Source organism: Psammomys obesus, unplaced genomic scaffold, assembly GCF_907164565.1.
Source record: "Psammomys obesus unplaced genomic scaffold, mPsaObe1.curated_primary_1811, whole genome shotgun sequence".
Lineage (NCBI taxonomy): Eukaryota > Metazoa > Chordata > Mammalia > Rodentia > Muridae > Psammomys > Psammomys obesus.
The window spans coordinates 15,142,083-15,161,099 of record NW_026596051.1 but is presented as its reverse complement, the minus strand read 5'-3'; the positions used below and the strand labels follow the sequence as shown (position 1 = coordinate 15,161,099).

At 47.0% G+C, this 19,017-nt stretch overlaps 1 protein-coding gene across 1 annotated transcript in view; it reads left to right on the top strand.

Moving 5' to 3' along the window:
• Positions 1–3,939: 3,939 nt before the first annotated feature.
• Tbc1d10a (TBC1 domain family member 10A) overlaps positions 3,940–19,017 on the top strand; it is a 30,067-nt gene continuing 14,989 nt past the window's right edge. Inside the window, exon 1 of the mRNA XM_055623819.1 lies at positions 3,940–4,189. Coding sequence (XP_055479794.1) covers positions 3,981–4,189 — 209 coding nt within the window. The 5' untranslated portion in view covers positions 3,940–3,980. The remainder of the gene's footprint in view (positions 4,190–19,017) is intronic.

Genomic DNA, 19,017 nt, shown 5'->3' with positions numbered 1-19,017 from the left:
GTGAGTTCACTGAGAGACTAGTTCAGAAAATAAGGTGGGGTGTAGTTGAGGGAGACACTGGATATTAACATGTGGCTTTTCACATGCATCTGTGAACTCCTACACACACCCTGACACCCTAACAGTGTACCTATGTTGTTCTGACGGCTTCAGAATCAAAGCATATGAGTTCACCAAGTAATTACTGATATCCACTTTTTTTTTTTTTTGAGACAGTTTCTCTGTGTATCCTGTCTGGGTTCCCTTTGTAGACAGGCTGGCCTGAACTCACAGAGATCCTTCTGCCTCTGCCTCCCGAGTGCTGGGATAAAAGGCCCGTCTGACATCCATATTTTTTTTCAAAAGAGAAAAATGGTGTTCTCAAATAATTTTGCACAAGGACATCCAATAATTTATTTAGGACAGCCATGAAACAACCCATGTGTCTTGGATTAAGCTGTTAACCCTACTGCTACAGTTGTAGGCGGTAGAAAACAAGACAGTTGTGAACCTGAGTGCTAGCACTTCTGCCCACTGCTTGCTGGGAATTTTCATGAACCAAATGCTTAAGGACAACACTAAAGTCTCAAAAAAGTTTTTGTTTTGTTTTCTAGTATTTCATTTTACTAATGAGGAAATAGTCTAAAAGAAGCTAGGCACAGTAGTGCTTGCCTGGTCCCAACTACTTGAACTTGATTAGGCAGGACAATTGTTTGATCCCAGGAGTCAGAGGGTAGCCTAGGTAACAAACCCTAGCTCAAGGGGGGGAAAGCCTCAGAACTGATTTAGCTTGTGCTCATCCATTGAAGTCTGTCCTATTTCTGAAAGCTAGGTACCCCTGCCCTGAGATTTCTGGGTATCTGTGTGATGGTTAATTTACACTGTCAGTTTGGACGGGGTTTGGAGTTTTGTTTAGGAGACACACCTCTGGGTGTATCTGTGAGGTTGTTTCCAGGAAGGTTGAACTGAAGAGGGAAGACCCACTGGGGGCGGGTTGGGGCATCATTCCAAGGGCTTGAGGTTCAGGATGAAATAAAACTGGAAAAAGGTGGCACAGGCCTTGAATCCCAAGGGTGACATAGTGAGACTCGGAGAAAGACAGACAGACAGACAGACAGACACACACACACACACACACAGAAGAGAACAAGTGGAGCTAACCCATCAAAATAATGGGTTGTACCCTCAAATTATGACACAAAATAAATGAACCTTGGACTGGAGAGATGGCTCAGGGGTTAAGAGTACTGACGGCTCTTCCAAAGGTCCTGAGTTCAATTCCCAGCAACATGGTGGCTCACAACCATCTATAATGAGATCTGATGTTCTCTTCTGATGTGCAGGTATACATGCAGACAGAACACTGTATATATAATAAATAAATAAGTCTTTAAAAAAAATAAAATAAATGAACCTCTCTCCCTAATTGCTTTTGTCAGGTATTTTGCCACAAAAACAAAAAAAAAGTGCAGTGTGTATATTTGCCCTTTCAGGGCTGACTGGTAATGTGTTTGGGAAACAGAATCTTAGGACCAGGATTATGAGGTCAAACGTGGCTGCTCCACTATCCACTCCAGTTATATCTGGTTCCTCTCTCCTTCCCTGGGGTAGGCACTTTGTGCCTCCTGGGATTCTACGTTCAGCCATTGGAAAGGAGAAGGTCCGCCTGGACATCACTTAAGAGGATGATGGCTTGTGCCTGCTCCCTTGTCTGTTATTGCTTTCTGTGTGGAAAACCAGAAGCAGTTGGAATGTAGGTTCCAGGTCTTCCAGAATGTCAGGTCTCGTGGCATCAAGGAAATGGCCTGTGCGTCATTCTAGCCTAAACCCCTTCCTTGGAGCTTATTTCAGACCCTCTGCAACATGTCTTCCCCTTTAGTTATCTAGGGAGTGTCAAATGACACTGTGGTAAACTATGGAACACTGAGCAAATGAGGAACCACCCTAAGAGTTGACAATCTTCAGGGTCAGAAGTAGGATGCTGGGGTTGAGATCGCAAGAGTAAAATTGGCCCAATTCAAATACAAACATATTGTGAGAGCTGGGATCAAGTCCTAAGACTGCCGTAGAGTAATCTGGGTCCTTAGGCAACTGACTTCACAGAACCTCAGTTGACCTACCTGTAAAATAGTGCATATACAAAGCTACCAAAAGTTTACAAGAGATGGAACAACCAATTTGGAAGGTAATCTGTCAGTTACTCAGAAGGTTAAATGGGCCATCATGATGGCTCAAGAGGGAAAGGCCCATGCTCTAAATGTGATGACATAAGTTTGATACCCAGAGGTGGAGGAAATGACTTCTAAAGTTGTCTGACCTCTGCACACACAGTCTTTTTTAAAGGTTAACCAGAGTTACCATTAAAACCCAGCCTGGCGCAGAGCAAGCCTGTAATCCCAGCACTCGGGGAGGCAGAGGCAGCTAGATCTATCTCTGTAAGTTCGAGCCCAGCCTGGTCTACAAAGCAAGTCCAGAACAGCCAAGTTTGCACAGCAAAACCCTGTCTCAAAAAAAAAAAAAAAAGCAAAAGAAAAAAAAAAAAAAAAAAAAAGAAAGAAATTCTCCTAGGAAATTCTACCTAAGAAAAATGAAATGAAAATAATATGTTACTTGGTCAAACAACATTATTCCTAATAGAAAAGAAAAAAAAAAACATTCAAATGACTCTCACTGATTAGAGTATAAACGTGTATATGTCTACACAATGGAATATAATTCAGCCATGGAAAGAATAAAGCACCAGTAAGTATTCAAATGTAGATGTACCTTGGAAGCAATAATAAAAAAGCTTAAGGACAGTCTGTATCACAAGCAAGACATGGCCCCTTCTTAAACAAGCAAAAACCTAGAGACACAAAGTCATTGATAACCACAGATAATTGAAATGTCTAGAAAAAGCAAATCTATAGGCACAAAGTAGAATAGTGGTTGCCAGAGACGGTGAGGGAGGACTGGAAACAACCTTTACCGAATAGGAGTTTCTTTGCGGAATTAAAATGTTCTAAAATTGGATTACGATGTTTGCACAACTCTAAAAGGATGCTAAAGAACCATAGTATTGTGCTATTTATTTGAGATAAGGCCTTTATTTGTAGCCCAGTCGGCCCTGAGTGCTGAGACTACAGGTATGTATTATCATGCTTGGGTTATTTTACATTTTTATTTATTTGTGCTCCTGGGGCTGGGTGGGTGGGGTGATAGGATTCAGACTTAGGAAGTATATACTTTAAATAGATGAATTTGTGTCGTGTTAATCGTATATCAATAAAACCATTGGGGAGTCAGGCAAGGTAGCCCACACTTGTAACCCCAGCACCTAGGAGACTGAGCAGAGCCCTGGGCTACATAGTAAGTTCAAAGCCACTTTGGAGACTCTATTTCAAAAAACAACACAATCAACCCTCACCAAAAAAGGTGTTGGGAGGGAAAAAGATTACATAGGAAAGAAGGGCTTAGGTCGGTATCATTCTTATCGGGTCTCCCACCAGCCCCTAAGCAGAGCAGCAAGATGGTTCAGATCCCTAAACCACTAGCGTCTCATCCCTGTTCTTCAAAACGAACGGGCAAAGCAGCCCCACCCACGACCGTTTCGCAAGGACCGGGCCCAGGGAGGCACAGGCGAGCAGAGCCTCCGAGGAAGTCCTGAGCCTTCTGCTTGAGAGCCGCAGCAGGTGACACGCCAGCCCCGGGCCAACCCGGAAAAGCCAGAAGAGCTAGTCCAGGTGAGTTTTCGTGATTGGCAGCCAGGGAAGGCGGGTCCCCGGTGACGGTTGTCCTGCCCCCTCACGTCGATCCAGTTGGCGCCGGGCTGGAGGAGGGGCGGAGCCCGGGACCCTCGGCGTCCATTGGGCGCGTGGTGGGAGCTCTCCGGGGAGCCGCCCCCAGCTTTGCGGCAGCCAATGGGCGCGGCGCGTGGGCGGGGCGTCGGCAGCGTCGGCGGAGGCCAGGAGGCTGAGACGGCTGAGGTGGCCGCTGGCGCTGTGGTGGCGGGCGCGGCCGGGATGGCGAAAAGCAGCAGAGAGAATGGGCCGCGCGTGCCCGCAACGGGCGGGAGCCTGTCGGGGACCCGGGAGAGCCTGGCCCAGGGCCCCGACGCCGCCACCGCCGACGAGCTGAGCTCTCTCGGCTCCGACTCGGAGGCCAACGGCTTCGCCGAGCGTCGCATCGACAAGTTCGGCTTCATCGTGGGTTCGCAGGGCGCCGAGGGCGCGTGAGTAGCACTGGGGTCTGGGCCGGGCGCGGGACCTGTGCAGGCGTGGGCCTGACCCACCAACGTGTCTCCACTACCTCATCCCCACAGACGCGCCCCAAGCGGCGGTCTACTTCCTACCTACGGACGGACAGACCATCCCCTTCCTCCCAGTCCCCGTACCGGTCCTCCCCACCCCAGAGACCGACCGATCCAAGGGATTCAAGGAGGACCCACAGTGCCCTCCCGATTGGGGTATAGCCACCAACACCAGCTTCTAGGCTCACCAGGTCACCCAGGCTTTGCCACCCCCTGACGTGGCGCACAGATGACCGTCCCATACTTTCCCCACAGCTCTTCGCCCCCCACCCCCGCCCACCCCACAGAATCCTTGTCTCACCACCTCAGAATCCTCCCCACCCCGCCCCACTAAATCTTAGACTTCAGGACTCCCGGCCGGCCCCACCCCATTCCAGGTCACACTAACCCTTACAGCCAGACACACGGACCTCACAAGGTTTGACACTGGCCAGCTCCTTCCCAGACAACCCCATCTGGTCACCGACAGTTTCTTTCCATCGCGGAAAGGTCAGAGAGTGTCTGTCTCTCACACACACCCTCTGCCAAAAGTCAGCTTTGCCTATTGTCATAGGCAACAGGTGGGCAGACACTCCCCTTTCGTAGTAGTTCTAGGGTGACAGCACCTTACCTCTAGTCTCTTCTGTCAGCTTGATCAGTACAGGAGCACCCAGGCACCCCACTGGCCATTAGAGAAAGGTAAGGTAGTGGAGTATCACCTTCCCTCCAAGTTGAGCAGGCTGGCCTGCAGCCTTCTGCCCCGCAGAACCCCTTTTAGAAGCCAGTCCTCCTAGAGACTGCAGGTGCAATCTGGTGGTCCCCTCGGGCCTCTAGAGCCCACTTACATCCCAGTTGTCTTGTGGTATGTGACTAGAACTGACAAACCTCCTTCCCATAGAGACAGAGCCTCCCAGTCACCACGGGAGCCCTACTCCAGAATATATCCTCCCTCTCCTCTGACTGGTTGTGACTGTGCAGGATGTCCCCAGCTATTCTTGTGACTTACAGAAGTGCTTAACTGTCTTAAGAAACCCACTCCGTAAAGCTGTCCCATATAAATGTCACTTCCAAAATATCTCTCCGCACCCCAAGAGTCTCTTACTCACCAGGCCTCCTCCTCCTCCTCAGGAGGAAAAATTTACAAATCCAGGCCTCTGACCTAGATGGAGTTTCCTCCTACTTACTAGCTCTGTCTCTTTCAGCCCCTCCATACTTGCTCACATTAGGCTAAGCCTAGTCCAGTTCAGAACCAGAACTGCTCATTCTCACCCTTCACTCTGACTTTGTCCTAGTTTCCCTGGTATGAGCTTGTGGAAACCTGGAGAGGATTTAGGGTGTGTTTCAGTTGGGGCATAGTCATCAGGGATTAGGGGCCTGGGAGGGGTGAGATCTTAGGGGAGTGGGAAGGAATTCTCAGTCTTATTTGTGGGGTCTTGGAAGCAACAGCCCAGATTTGCTGGTAAATTCTAAAGCATAAAAGTTCTTTCATACTTACTGGATATTTAAACAGGTTTCAGGGTTATCTGATAGAATGAGAAAGGGCCATGCTTAGTGATCATACTTGCTGACTGTGTGACCTTGGGTAGATCTTGAGTCCCTAGCCTGTTTTTTCAAGGGTAAAAGTAATGCCTATATCCGTTGCTACAGAGATAAATGAAAACTGGATATATGAAAACATTAAGCACCAAGCCTGGTAACATGTGGTAGCCCAAGAAATAGTTTTCTTTCTCTTTCTAAGGGTCTGAAAAATTAGGGCGTACCTCTGGTATTTGTGGGAAGAGACACCCAGTGGGAGCAACTCCCTTTGGCTCCCATCCCCAACTAGGCAGCCAGATGTCTATCTTCTCCACCCTCCAACTGCAAACCTGGGATATGGCTCTACAGATGCCCTCTAAATCTCTGGTGTCTCTGAGGTCAAGGCTGAAGTGAGATCCTAGATCTACTTCTATCTCTCTGCCTTGTTTTTTTCAGCTTGTTGGTTAGCAGAGTCTCTGGAATCAGAAAGCTTGGCTCTTCTATGTTTACTTTATACTGTGGTTCTAAAAAAGCCAAAAGTAAGTCCCTGCCCAAGGCCATAAGAGGGGAAGTTGTGGGAGGTTTCAGGGTAACCACCCTGAACCTAGTCTCGTGGTTGCGGGCTAGGAGTCCATGTGCTATCCCAGAGAAGTGAAACATTAGCACAAATGGCCTGCAGCGGAGGTGATGGGGACTCTGTCTCCAGAGTAAAGGTCCATTTCAGATATCCTGGGCCAAAGGTTGTCCCAGCACAGGTCAGTTTTGGTAGTTGCCAAGGACTGTGGGAACAGGAAAGAAATCAGAGGCCTCTTCACTCTGGTGTCTATTGTGTACTGGACTGAAGTATATCATAAAATTGTGGACTGAGCAGGAACAGATCTTAGGAGGTTGACCAGTGTGGGATGCAGTGGCATACGCCTGTAATCCCAGCACTTGGGGAGGCAGAGGCCAAGGCAGGCAGATCTCTGTGAGTTTGAGGCCAGCCTGGTTTGCAGAGCAAGTTCTGGAACAGCCAGGGCTACACAGAGAAACCCTGTCTTGGCAGGGATTGGGGGAGGTGGGTAGAAAAAAGAAAAGGAAAAACGAAAGAGACAGAGAGAGAAAGAGAGAGATCGACCAGTATAATCTTTGTATAGAAGACAAAACAGAGGCCAGAGAAGCAAAAACTTGCTTGAGATCACAAAGCATATTACAGCAGAACTAGAACTTGGATTCAGGATGTCAGAATCCCAGGTTAGGACCAGCTTAATTCACCATCCATCTTTGTGACCCTTCACCCCCAGCGGGAAATCGGTTGGCAGACAGATAAAACTGGAGGTAACTAACAGCAATCTGCTGGCCATCACCTTCCCTTGCTTCCTTAGCACTTCTTACACCCTAGCAGTGTAGGAGGCTAACAAGAATGGCCAGGAAAGATTAAGAGCATGTTGTCATTAGTCTGATTAGCCTAGGGCTAGACCAGCCAGTTTTTTTCACCTTTTTATCCTCGGGTCTGCAGTGTAGTAAATGTTCAGTATTTATTAATTGAATGATGCATCCACTAAGAGATATTCCAAGTCAGAAAACTGAAAGTGAACTTAGAGATGGCACTGTCATACAGATTGATGTGAAACAAATATTAGCCTTTCTTTTTCAGGTTGTTAGGAGAAAAGCCAGGGGTTGAACCCAGAGTTCCCTGTGCTGTTCCACTTTTTCGTCTTGTCATTCAGCCTGCTCTGTAGCAAACCTTAGTGTGACTGAAGTGTTCCCTGTCTGCTTTTGAGCACTAGCCAAAGGCAAGAAAGCAACTAGCCCATGAATGAACCTGTGGGTGGCACAGGCACAGACAGAGGCCCTGGCAGCATTAGTTCTGGGTTGGCCCAAGACTTAGCTGGGCAGTGTATCCCCAGAAAGACCAGCGGTTCTGAGCAAGGAAGGTTGGGGGGAGGAGTGATGTTACCTTTCCATCTTTCGAGGGAAGATCACCCTGTCTAATAGTCTCTCTGCAACTGAAAGTTGGTCAGGAGAGAGAAAGGACACAAGCTAAATCCGTGGTGGCTGGAGAGAGAAATCCCCAAATCTTCCTCTCCTTTTCCATGTGATTATCAGCTCTAACCTGAGGCTGGAGCTTCCCACCTAGCCTCAATCTGCTCAGTATGTAGGCCAGATGAGTCAGGAGTTATGCTCTTTGGCATCCTGTGGGCATTGGCTTCCTGTTAGGGGAGCAAGTGATTTGAGCTAAGCTCAGGGAGAAACATCTGGAACACCAGTGTCTTCTTTAATCCCCTGATTCCCTCTACTTCTTACTAATTATGTCAGCCCGATGACTTTGGAAGTCATAGAACAGGCTTAATTGGCACCCTTACAGATTGGTCTGTGCCAGTTTTTATTGAGGTGGAGCAAGGGCCCTTCTGGCAAGCCAGAGCCTGCCTGTTTGCTGTCGTGCCACTACTGCCTTTTTTAGTTTGTAAGCTCAAACTATCCACTTCTCTTGAGCTATTACTAGTCCCAGAAGAGCATGGAACTGGCAGTGAGTGATCCCTGGGTAGTCCACTGGGAAGAATACAACTGTACTTGTGGGGCCCTTGACTCTAAATCATGAGCCTTCCCATTTGTTTCTTGCCATCTCCTTTTCTCGGCCTCTAAAGAAAAGAGGCCCTTTTCTGGAACCTCAGAGAAGATCAGACTTGGTAAAGGAGGAGCAGCTCACCAGCTGCTGTCCTGGGAAGGTGCCTGTGTGTCCACTTGCTAGAAACCCTAAGCTGTGGGAAAGAGATAAGCGATGGAGCCTGCTTGATGTTTTGTCTCCCAGCATCTGGAGTGAAACATGACCTAGAGGTGGGGGACAACAGTACCTGACTGAGGCGCAGTCACCCAACCTGTTTACATCAGGGTGGGGGAAGAAAGCAGTCCTGGCCCCTCTCCTAAGACAACCTCTGGATGACCTTGAACATGTTGCCTCATTTCTGAACCTCTGTCTCACCCACAACAAAGTTATGTTAATACTGACTTTTGGGGCTTGCTGTGAAATTTAAATGAAGTGATGTGTGAAAAGAGCCTTGGACAGAGCAGGTGCTCAGTGACTATTTCCCCTCTTAAAGACTGGAGTAGTTAGGGAAGTGATCTATTTCCATCTCCGGCCACAGTGAGGGCCTGTCCTGTGGGCAAGAGAGAACCCTAATGCAGGTGAACCTCAGTCCCCCTGAAGGGGTGGCAGTCTCCATTCTGAACACAAGCACCTGAAGATCTCAGAAAAGAGTGCCCCAAATTTATCTGATAAATCCTGAAGCAGCCAGGTCAGTTTTCTTCCTCCCAGGTGGAATCCTAAAATTGAGAAAATTAGCCTAGCTGTTCCACTGGCAAACCAGTACTCCTGCTTGGAAGCTCCCTTATCCAGGATTTTAGGGTAGCTTGTCAACTTGGTGCCTCTGTTTCATCCTCCCTTTCTTCACCTCTCCGACTACAACACTACCCTTCTCTGTTCTCTTCCCAGCTCTTCAGAGGCTGGCACACATTAACTCTTTACTTCTGCTTAGGCAGTTAGGTAGTCGGCAGATGCAGGAGCCTGGGGAGGCCAGCCAAAGACTTCGTTTTGCTAGCTTAGCCACTTTAGCAGTGAGCTTATTTCCCAGACACTCTTTTGAATACCTACTCTGCCAGGTGCTGTGATTGGGGCAAGAGGTGAACAAGACATCTCTGTCTTGTTGCCCTCAAGGAATTCAGATTGGTTAGAAGACAGAACCACAAACAAATCTTTGCAGTGTTGAATGATAAAGGCTGTAATTGAGGTGTGCAGCAGCTCTTAAAGAGTCAACAAGAGGAAGCAGCAGCTTTGCCTACAGGAGCATATGAAGAAGTTCCATTTGGTCCCAGAAGGGACAAGCAGGCTCTTTTCATTAGATGGGAAAGGACTTATTTGCAACATTCCACCCAAAAGTGAGCTGTTGAGAAGTCTAATGTGCTGAAAGCAGGGGCAGGATAGAAGCAAGGGTAGACTGGGAAAAGAGGTTAGGCAGACAGCCTTGAATGCCAGCCTGAGTCCTCCTGTGTTTCAGAGGGTTTAGTTGTTTAGCATGTCAGAAAGTGGAGCTAGATCACAGGTGATGAGATTGTCATGAGAATCCAAGATAGGCCAAAAGAGTTATGGTGACACTTGGAAGAAGTCTGTAGCCAAGGGAGAAAGAGCCTGGCAAGTCGTTAGAGCTTGGACTGTGGCTAGCCCTGTGAGTGACAGAGATGGAAAGGCCTCTTTACAGGGCCAATCCTATAGCCTTTGCAGTGGGCTGCTGCTGATTTAGCTACATCATATTCCCAAGGTGCATAGCTTGGCTAGAATGTGCAGGGCACATCAAGGGGCTGTTTGTCTCTCTCTAGCAGGAGAGAGTGGGCTGACCTGGCTGATGGAGGCAGGAGGGTGAGTAACACCGAGCTTTGTGGTTGCTGACTGGTAAACAAATTGGATGGTAAGAAAAGCTGCAAGGAGAGCCAGGCTCCACTCTAAGGAGCTAGGAGTGACTGAGGACAGAGGAATCCTACATTAGGGTGACATGGCAGCTGGGACAGGGGATTTAGGGCTTTCGGCATAGCATAAACTGATCAAGGGAGGCAGATGACAACTGAGGGCCAGTTTGACTTCAATGGAGTTTCCTTATTTTCTTCTAACTGGTGTCTGGGCTGGGACAGGTAAGTCCTGAACCTATGAGAAGAAAGCTCCTAGGGGTACTACCAAGTTTTAGAGATTAGAGATTCTGGCTGGAAACATGGCTTTAGGCTGCAGTATGGGGAGAGTACTCTTAACTAAGCCCGGGGGTATGAGGGTACCGATGCCAGCTTCGCAATTCCCTGTGGTTCATGGCTTAAGTATGTCCCCTCATTCAGTCCCAGGGCTAGCTTCCAGCACTTATGTGAAGCCCTGTGTCAGCCTCTGGATAGAAACCAGTCCTGTTTTCAAATGACTTGCATTCTGACAGGGAAGCCATACATGAGACAAGTCATTACAGGTGCAGCTGTGTAGAGGATTGTGCGGCTCACACAAGATAACTGGATTAAGAACACGGTGCAAACAAAGGCTTCTGAGCAGGGATCAAGAGACCCAAGTCCTGGGCCTCCCTGAGCTACTAAGTAGCTGTGTGACCTTGAGAAGGCTAGCTTGGTCTCTCTAAGACTCAGTTTCCCTGCAGAGAAAAAAGAGCTCATCTATCCAAGCACATTGAGAAATGGCCTTGGAAAAATGCTTTGGTCATTGTGGCACATTCCACAGAAGCCAGTGCTTCCAGCATGCTTCGTCCCTCTTGTATGAGACGTCCTTCTGTGCACAGAACCAGTGACCCTCATGCATGTGGAGGTGTGATCAGATTGAAGGGTGCTTTATCTTTTTCATCAGATTTGTCTTTTTTAATTTGTAAAAAAGCTTCTAATTTTTGAGGTTATAGTTACATCATTTTTTTTTTTTTCATTTCTTTTCCTCCCTCCAAACCTTCATCCATACTGCACCCTTTGCTAAAATTTATGGCCTCTTTTTCTTTAATTGTCACTCGTGTGTTCCTAAATATATAAATAACCTGCAGAGTCAGTATAATGTTACTTATATGTATATGTTTTCAGGGCTGACCCCTTGGTATTAGATAACCAATAAACAGGTTAGCTCTTGCCAGGAAAAGACGCTTTTTTCCACTCTTCAGCATTTCCTTTCTTTCTTTTTTTAGGGTTTCTCTGTGTAGCCTTGGCTGTCCAGGACTCACTTTGTAGACCAGGCTGGTCTCAAACTCACAGAGATCCGCCTGCCTCTGCCTCCCAGGGTGCTGGGATCACAAGCATGTGTCACCATACCCAGCTTCTTCAGCATTTCTTTGTTGTCTGTGGTTCCCTGTCGAGGGTTGGATCCCTGTGTGGTTTCCTTTTTCTACATTAGTGTGTCTATGGGTCTCAGTGCCATCCTTGTTCAGGTCATGTTTAGACAGCATATTGGTGAGACTTCCTGGGTGTGTTTGTTTATTTTTGAGACAGTGTCTCACTATGTATCCCTGGCTGGCCTGGAACCCCTATGTAGACCAGGCTGACTTTGAGCCTCACTGATTTCTGCCATTTTCTACCTTCTGAGTACTGGGATCAAAGACCTGTGTCACTACGCAGGGCTTTATATTCTTAGTCTCTGGTAACCATCATGGGAGTAATGGGAAATCGATGGAGTAAGAATTATTTTGTTCTGAGTGTGGTGGCACATGCCCATAATCCCAGCAGAGGCAGGTGGATCTCTGTAAGTTTGAGGCCAGCCTAGTCCAAGACTACACAAGAAAAACCCTGTCTCAACCCCCATTCTTCCCCACCAAAAGAATTATTTTGTTTTGTTTACAGACAGGGAAACTGACTGAGCAAGGGATGGATCTGGGCCTGCTGGTGGTCACCTTGTGTTCTCTCCTCCCTTTTCCTCTCCATGTCACAGCCCCAAATGTTTACTTTTCATAACAGGTCTTCTGTGTTGTTTTGGTAGCTGAGTTGTTACAAGGAAGAGTACAACACCTGTCCTGTGTCTGCACACACACTCCCTTATATGTAACCCTAAGATGGCAGGAACGGCTGTGAGGATCCAGGGAGTGAACATAGTTCTGGGAGCTCTTGCTCTTTCTCAGTGCATCTAGGCCCTGGGCACTGTATGTACAGAGCAATCTTCCTAGTCTTCCCTCTGGAAGATGCTTTTTTCTTTTCTTTTCTTTTCTTTTTTCCTCCTTGCCATGATTTAGAGGGAAGGACAACCTGGAAGTAGGTCTGGGAGAGCCTAAGTTTAAGACACCAGCAAACAGCTGTCAGTCTTCCTTCTGACACTTTCCAGGCATGTGACTACTCTGAATCCCTAAATAGGATATTGGTGGCATTGGAAGAGGGAGATTTTAGGAGGGTGTTTAAAAAGCACCCCGTACATTATCTGCCACACTGTTAAGAGTTCTGTGTCTTTGATGAATGATGGCTTTCACACTTTATCCATCCATCTATCTATCTATCTATCTATCTATCTATCTATCTATCTATCTATCTATCTATCTCTATTTTTTTTTTCCAGACAGGGTTTCCCTGTGTAGCCCTGGCTATCCTGAAACTTACTTTGTAGACCAGGCTGGCCTCAAACTCAGAGATCCATCTGTCTCTGCCTCCTGAGTGCTGGGATTAAAGATGTACTACCACTGCCACAAAAGCCAGGCAAATATCTGTGAGTTTGAAGCCAGCCTGGTCTGCATAGTGAGGCTGTCTTGAGGTACACACATACACAAGACAGACAGACTCTGTTCTCTCCCCCTTACCCCACCCCTTCTCTCACTGGGCTTTTACTACCATTTTAGGGAAGTAAGGCAATATAGGCATGAAGATTCAGCCTCTCTCATGTGCTTTGCTCACTCACCCCATGGTCTTGGGGGTAAGACCACTTCCACTCAGCTTGAGGTCAGGGGGTCCCTGACCTACCAGGGCAGATTGGGAATTCCCCATTAGTTCCTTATTGAGTCATTTGCAGCAAGGCCCTCTGACAGCCCTGACTCTAGGACTGCTCTTCCCTCTCTGTAGCCTATGAAGAAAAAGCAGAAGTGAGAGTGGAGGTAGGCTTGCTGAGAACTTCAGGGCCAGTGTGTGGCCGGATGGCTGCTTGGGTCCAGAACCCTCCTAGGTAGTAGTAGTCACCTGAGGAAGAGTCCAAGTTTGCTTCATGATTACCATCACCACTCTCCCTCTCTGTGCCTTGTCCTGGCTTCCTGGTATGCCTGGGTGACCCCCTTCATTCTCTCACCATTCCTATCTTAATGCCGTTTCACAAAGAAGCTTGCGTGGTAGTCCAGGCTGCACTTGCCTCTTGTCACTTAATTCTGTGAGATGTGGTTATCATTATAACCCCTGTTTTATATCAACAGAAGCCAAATCCCAGAAAGCTAAAGTGACTTGCAAAGTGTCACACTGCTTGTGGGTTGGAGTTCATTGAGCTCTAGGCTCCTAGGTTCAAAGCTTATGTGCATCCTGCTGAGTAGACAACAGGATGCTGAAGTGACTGGTACACTGGCATAGTTAGAGAAGAGCAGAGGGTCTAGCCTTACCTGCCAGGGCTTGCTTGCCATAAACCCTAGGCAGCAATTAGCTTGCTGAATATCTGAGTTTTCTTATCTGCCACGAGGGGTTAGTAATTGGAGAATGCATCTCCTGGGCTTTGTTACCAAGGTTAAATGAAATGTCAATTGATTGCTGAGCAGTGTCTGGTGCTTAGCAAGTGTCTGGTAAGTATTATCACAGACATTCAGTTACTTAATTGAATGGAATTGCACTGTTGTAAAAGGCCATCGAGCAGATCTGAGTGGGCCCTGTTCTGGCCTTCAAGCAAGATCTAGAACTGGTGTTAGACTACAGAGGGAGTGTTCCTACTGTGTTTCATTTGCCTGGTCTCAAAGCAGAGATCAGTATTTCCAGTTTATTGCTGAGAACTCAGGCCTGAGGTTACAAAGCAGATCAGTTACCATGTGTTGACCAAGTGCCAGCCAGGTACTAGGTAATGCTCTTGCCTGAGACACTGAAAAGAATGGCCTGATGGGGCTCTCTAGGAGCATACCTCCTCAAGGAATGCTGCCTCATCAGAGCAGAGGTCAGGTTGGGAAGCTGGGCCTGCTCTGCTGGGCTGCTCACATTCTTCACACGAGCCATGCCCTTCCCATTAACTTGCGCTTGCACATACTGGGCCTTTTGCCTGGTATGTTCTTTCCTTCTTCCTCAGCCTACCCATTTCCTGTCAGCCTTCAAACCCCAGTTTAAAAGTCAGCTTCCCAAACATCTCCATCCTCACCCTGGAGACTTCTTGCAGATTCCTAGCACCTTTCACAAGCTCTGCATTGGCACTTTGTGTGTGCGAATTATTTATCCACCTAGCTGCCTCTCTGCAACTTTGGCTTCCTCAAGGGCAGGCTCTGTATTTTATTCACCTATAGCAAAGCTCTGGAGAGATGTGTATGGAATGCAATGTGCTGATTGTGCTGTCCCTGGAACAGTTAGAGGCAATGTAGAGATGAAAGGCAGTTTTGAATGAGGTCCTCAGTGGTGAGTGGGAGCCAGTTAGTGGAGGGAAGGGAGGCTTGGATAATTCAATTGATAAGACTCCTGAGCCTGAATCTGAGAGTCCAGGGTTCAGTTCCCTGCTACCTTTCTACCTGGAAGTTTAAGAGTGGCTCAGACTGTGGCTCAGAATTCAAATAAAAGAGAGCATTAAGAAGAAGAAAAAACAAAAAACCAAATAACCAAGCAAAAAGAAGTGGAGGGAGGCCAAGAGAAGTGGCTCAGGGAGGGGACACCCAGAGGCAGAGCCTGGAGTGAAAGGAGTACTGTTCAAGGGACAGGGGCATTGGAGAGCCAGGGCCTACGATTTCTGTTGGAGAGGGAGGACCCTAGGGAGCCATGAAGAAATCCCAGCACGGAGAGACCTTGTGGACAGTTTGGGACAGTTAGGTGAGATCTATCAATAAGAGTTAACAATTTGTTAAAGATGGCTTGGGGAGTCACACATAGATCAGGGTAGACTCTGGGGGTCTCCAAGGGAGACTGAGTTAGGTACCTAGTCACAGGCAGAAGATTTCAAGCACCACTGCACCTGGCCAGGGTTAGGTGGGGAAGTGATGTTTTCTGCTAAGAAAAGGCTCAGCAACTTCCTGTAGTTGTCAAGGAGAGATGCCCTGGGGATTCTGCTATCTGTGACCTTTCCCAGTTCAGTGGACCAGAAGAAGAGGGATTACTTGATTTTTGGAGTCTGTAAGACAGCAGGGTGGAGCTGAGCAGAGTGGAGAGCTGGGCAGAGGCCCAGGATGCCAAAGCCAGTGAAGAGTGGAGAGAACCTGTTTACCATTGTGCACTGACCCAGAGCCAGAAGGAGCAGAACCATTAAATGCCTCATGGGAAAGAGAGGCAGGCCCAGGACTTGCCTCCACTGGGAGTGAGAGAGAGTGAAGCAAGAGTCCCAGGAACCACTGACAGCCAGCTCCAAGGCAGAATGGCCAGGCCACAGGAGGGAGCACTAGACTACTACAGACATCACCTTTTCCCTAAGGACTTACAGCATGTCTTTGAGCAAGTCACCTACCTTCTGGGCACCGGGCCTCCCAGCTGTCTGGAAAGGCTATTCTTTGTCTGTTTGTAGTTTTTGTTGTTGTTGTTTTGAGACAGGGTTTCTCTGTGTAGCCTTGACTGTCCTGGAACTAGCTAGCTCTGTAGACCAAGCTGGCCCTGAATTCACATAGACCCACCTGCCTCTGCCTCCTGAGTGCTGGGATTAAAGATATATACCACCACACCTTTAACACCCAACTGAAAAGGGTATTCTTAACCATGTGATATGTTGGACCTGACTATCAGCCATTTGCACATGCTAGCTTACTTCTCCCATATTGTGATTTCCTTTCAGTGAAACCAACTGGCTATAAAGCTATGTGTACTTTGAGGTATTACTATCTTTTTAAAGCAGTGAGCTGTAGAAGTTATCACCCAATGTGGAAAGCAGGTTAGCCTCTTTATCCTCATTTTTCTTCCCAACTCCCCTTCCCTCACTGTCTTTGAACTCATGATTAGCCATACTTCCTCTGCATTTTCCGTACTTTGGTGGGACTTCCTCAGGTGACTGTCTTTATCCTAGAGACTCAGCAGTGAAAAGTTGTTGTCATATTTTTTTGTCTTTCTCAACTTAAAGAGTAGTGAAAGAGAGTATGACAAAGACAGCGTCTGTATTAGATCTGGTATCCTTTATTAGACAGGTTAGTGTCTTGAGGGCAGCCTCCACTCCCAGGCTATCTAATGTGGACAGATTACTTAGCCATGCTGAATGGAGTAAATAACTATTTCTCTAGGGAAATGTATGCCCTGTAGTGGCTCAGCAGAGTTAGTACATAGCCAGTTCTTGAAACATGGCATCTTTACAGTTGCTCCCTGGGCAGATAACAGAACCACCTTGTTACAGTGAGAAACTGGAGGCTTAGAGTGGAGAAGCCCTTCTCTGTTTCACACAGCTATAAAGTGATAGAAGCCAGGAATTATACTTCATGTGTCATAGAGTAAATAACATCATCTCGTGGGCCTCTGTTATTTTCTAGGCAATATGGGGGTGATCTTGTCCTGCTTACCTCCAGGAACTGCATTTGGAAACTGATCAGATAAGAAAATGAGTGTAAAAGTTCTGTCTTCAAACAAAAGTTGTGAGCTAGTTGCCATTTTCTGGCTATCCATAGTATGTGTTTATTCCTCCTTGTAGTCCTGTGTAATACAAGGTGTGTATTGTGGTCCTACTAAAAATGAAGTAGAATTGGGGATGTAGCTCGGTGATAACTGCTTTTTAACATCATACACAAGGCCTAGGGTTTAAACCTAGAAACCAGCAGGTTGGGGGAAAGTACCAGCCCATGGTTTCCAGCTGATAGATGGAGGAACTGAAATGCATTCCTAGGTCAGTCGATTTCAGGGTGTTCCCACACTTCTATTTTCTTCCATGTCTCATATAGTATCCCTGACAAGTGAGAGGAAAAGCATCAGTCCTGTGGTTTTTTACTTTAGGAAGTATCTGCTTAGGGTTCAGGGAGTGAAGCTTGTAGGAAGCATATCTTCCAGCAAGGACTTAAGGGTTCTGGGCATGTCCAGTATCCTTACAGAGTTTGCCAAGCCAAGGGGTTGAGAACAGAAGTCTGAAAGGACAGGGAGAGAAACTTCCAGGAACTTTGGGAACTGGGTTTGTGCCTCTGAACTTTTGGAAGCCTCTAGCTTCTAAATTTTGGGAGAGCTTGTAGAAAGTGGATTGTATGACGTGTCACTGCCACCTTGGGCCACAGAACGGCACAGCAAGCTAGGTGTGGGAATCTAGGAGCCTAGTTGGGTCTCTGTCAGTTAGCACCTTTATCTTCTATGAGCTTCCATCCTCAGGAGTCCGAGATATTGGCAAACAGCAAATCACCTAGGCACACCATCTCCAGCTGAGGTTGTACTTGCCAGCAATGCCTATCCATCCTGTTGGCCTGTGAGTAGCATTACACATAGGAAGACTACTCACGATAGCTGGAAGAACACAAGGGGGGAGTTAGACTGTCTCTAAGGGCCTGTGGGCCAGGTAAAGCCATGCAACAACATCTAGAAAAGGATCCAGTCTCCCCACAGACTCCTGCAAGGAGTCCAAAGCAATGCATGAGTTATGTGACGGAAAGAAGCTCTGGTTCAGCTATGTACTTTCTAGCTTTGTGACTTTGCCTGAACCTCTCTGATCTAAACAAGCCTATTTATTACGCAAATGGAAATGATAGTTAATCTATGAGGGCCCCCTTTCATTGAGCATTAGAGAAATGTAGACAGTTCCTGTAGGTAGAAGTGCCTTGTATGCCTGAATATAAAACATGTGAAAGTAATGTTGTCATAGAGAAACCAGAAAAGGAGTTACTGCAGAAGCTCAAGACCTGATTCAATTGCTTTCATAAGTGGATACTCATGCTTAGGTACTGCAGTCAGTTTCAGAGGATTAGATGTAACTTTAATTTTTCTAATCTCTGTGTGTGTGCATGTCCGCACTTACATGTGCAGAGGTCAAAGGAAAACTTACAGGAGTCCACCATCTGGGTCTCAGGAATCAAACTCTGGTTGTCAAGCTTGGAGTCAAGTACCTTCATCCACTGAACCATCTCACTGTCCTATAAATAGCTTTTTGTTTGCTTGGGTCTCAGTCTGTAGTTCAGGCTAGCCTCAAACTCATGTCATTCATCCTGTCTCAGCCTCCCAGGTGTTGGGATGTATGCCACCATGCCCAGCTTACCTAATTTTAAAAAATGCATAAAATTCATTTGAAAAATCAGAATGCATATTTATACATATAAGGATAACTTGTTTCATAAAACATTTCAGTTATGTGTATGCATACAAAGTATAAAATACAGATCTTACTATGGGTCTCAGTTTAAAGTATGAGAAACAGTAGTCTAGGCCAGGCTGAAGGTTTGCAAGTTGGAGGACAGTGAATGGCATTTGGGCACGCCGATGGGCAGGCTATGATGATGCTGTGGGCTTAGCTTCTTGGGGTGTAGGACTGTAGTGTAAGGGTCAAGAACATGGCTGTAGAGTCATACAGTCCTGGGCTTAGTCTCAGCTTGCTTCTTATAGCTATGCTTTTCTACAAAGTTCTTAACTTTACTAAGTCTGGGATTCTACTGTTAATGAGGAGAGTGATATTGTCCTGGGGTTATCAAGAAAATGTATATGTGATAAACACATATAAGAGAAAGGAATTAGTTAAGTAG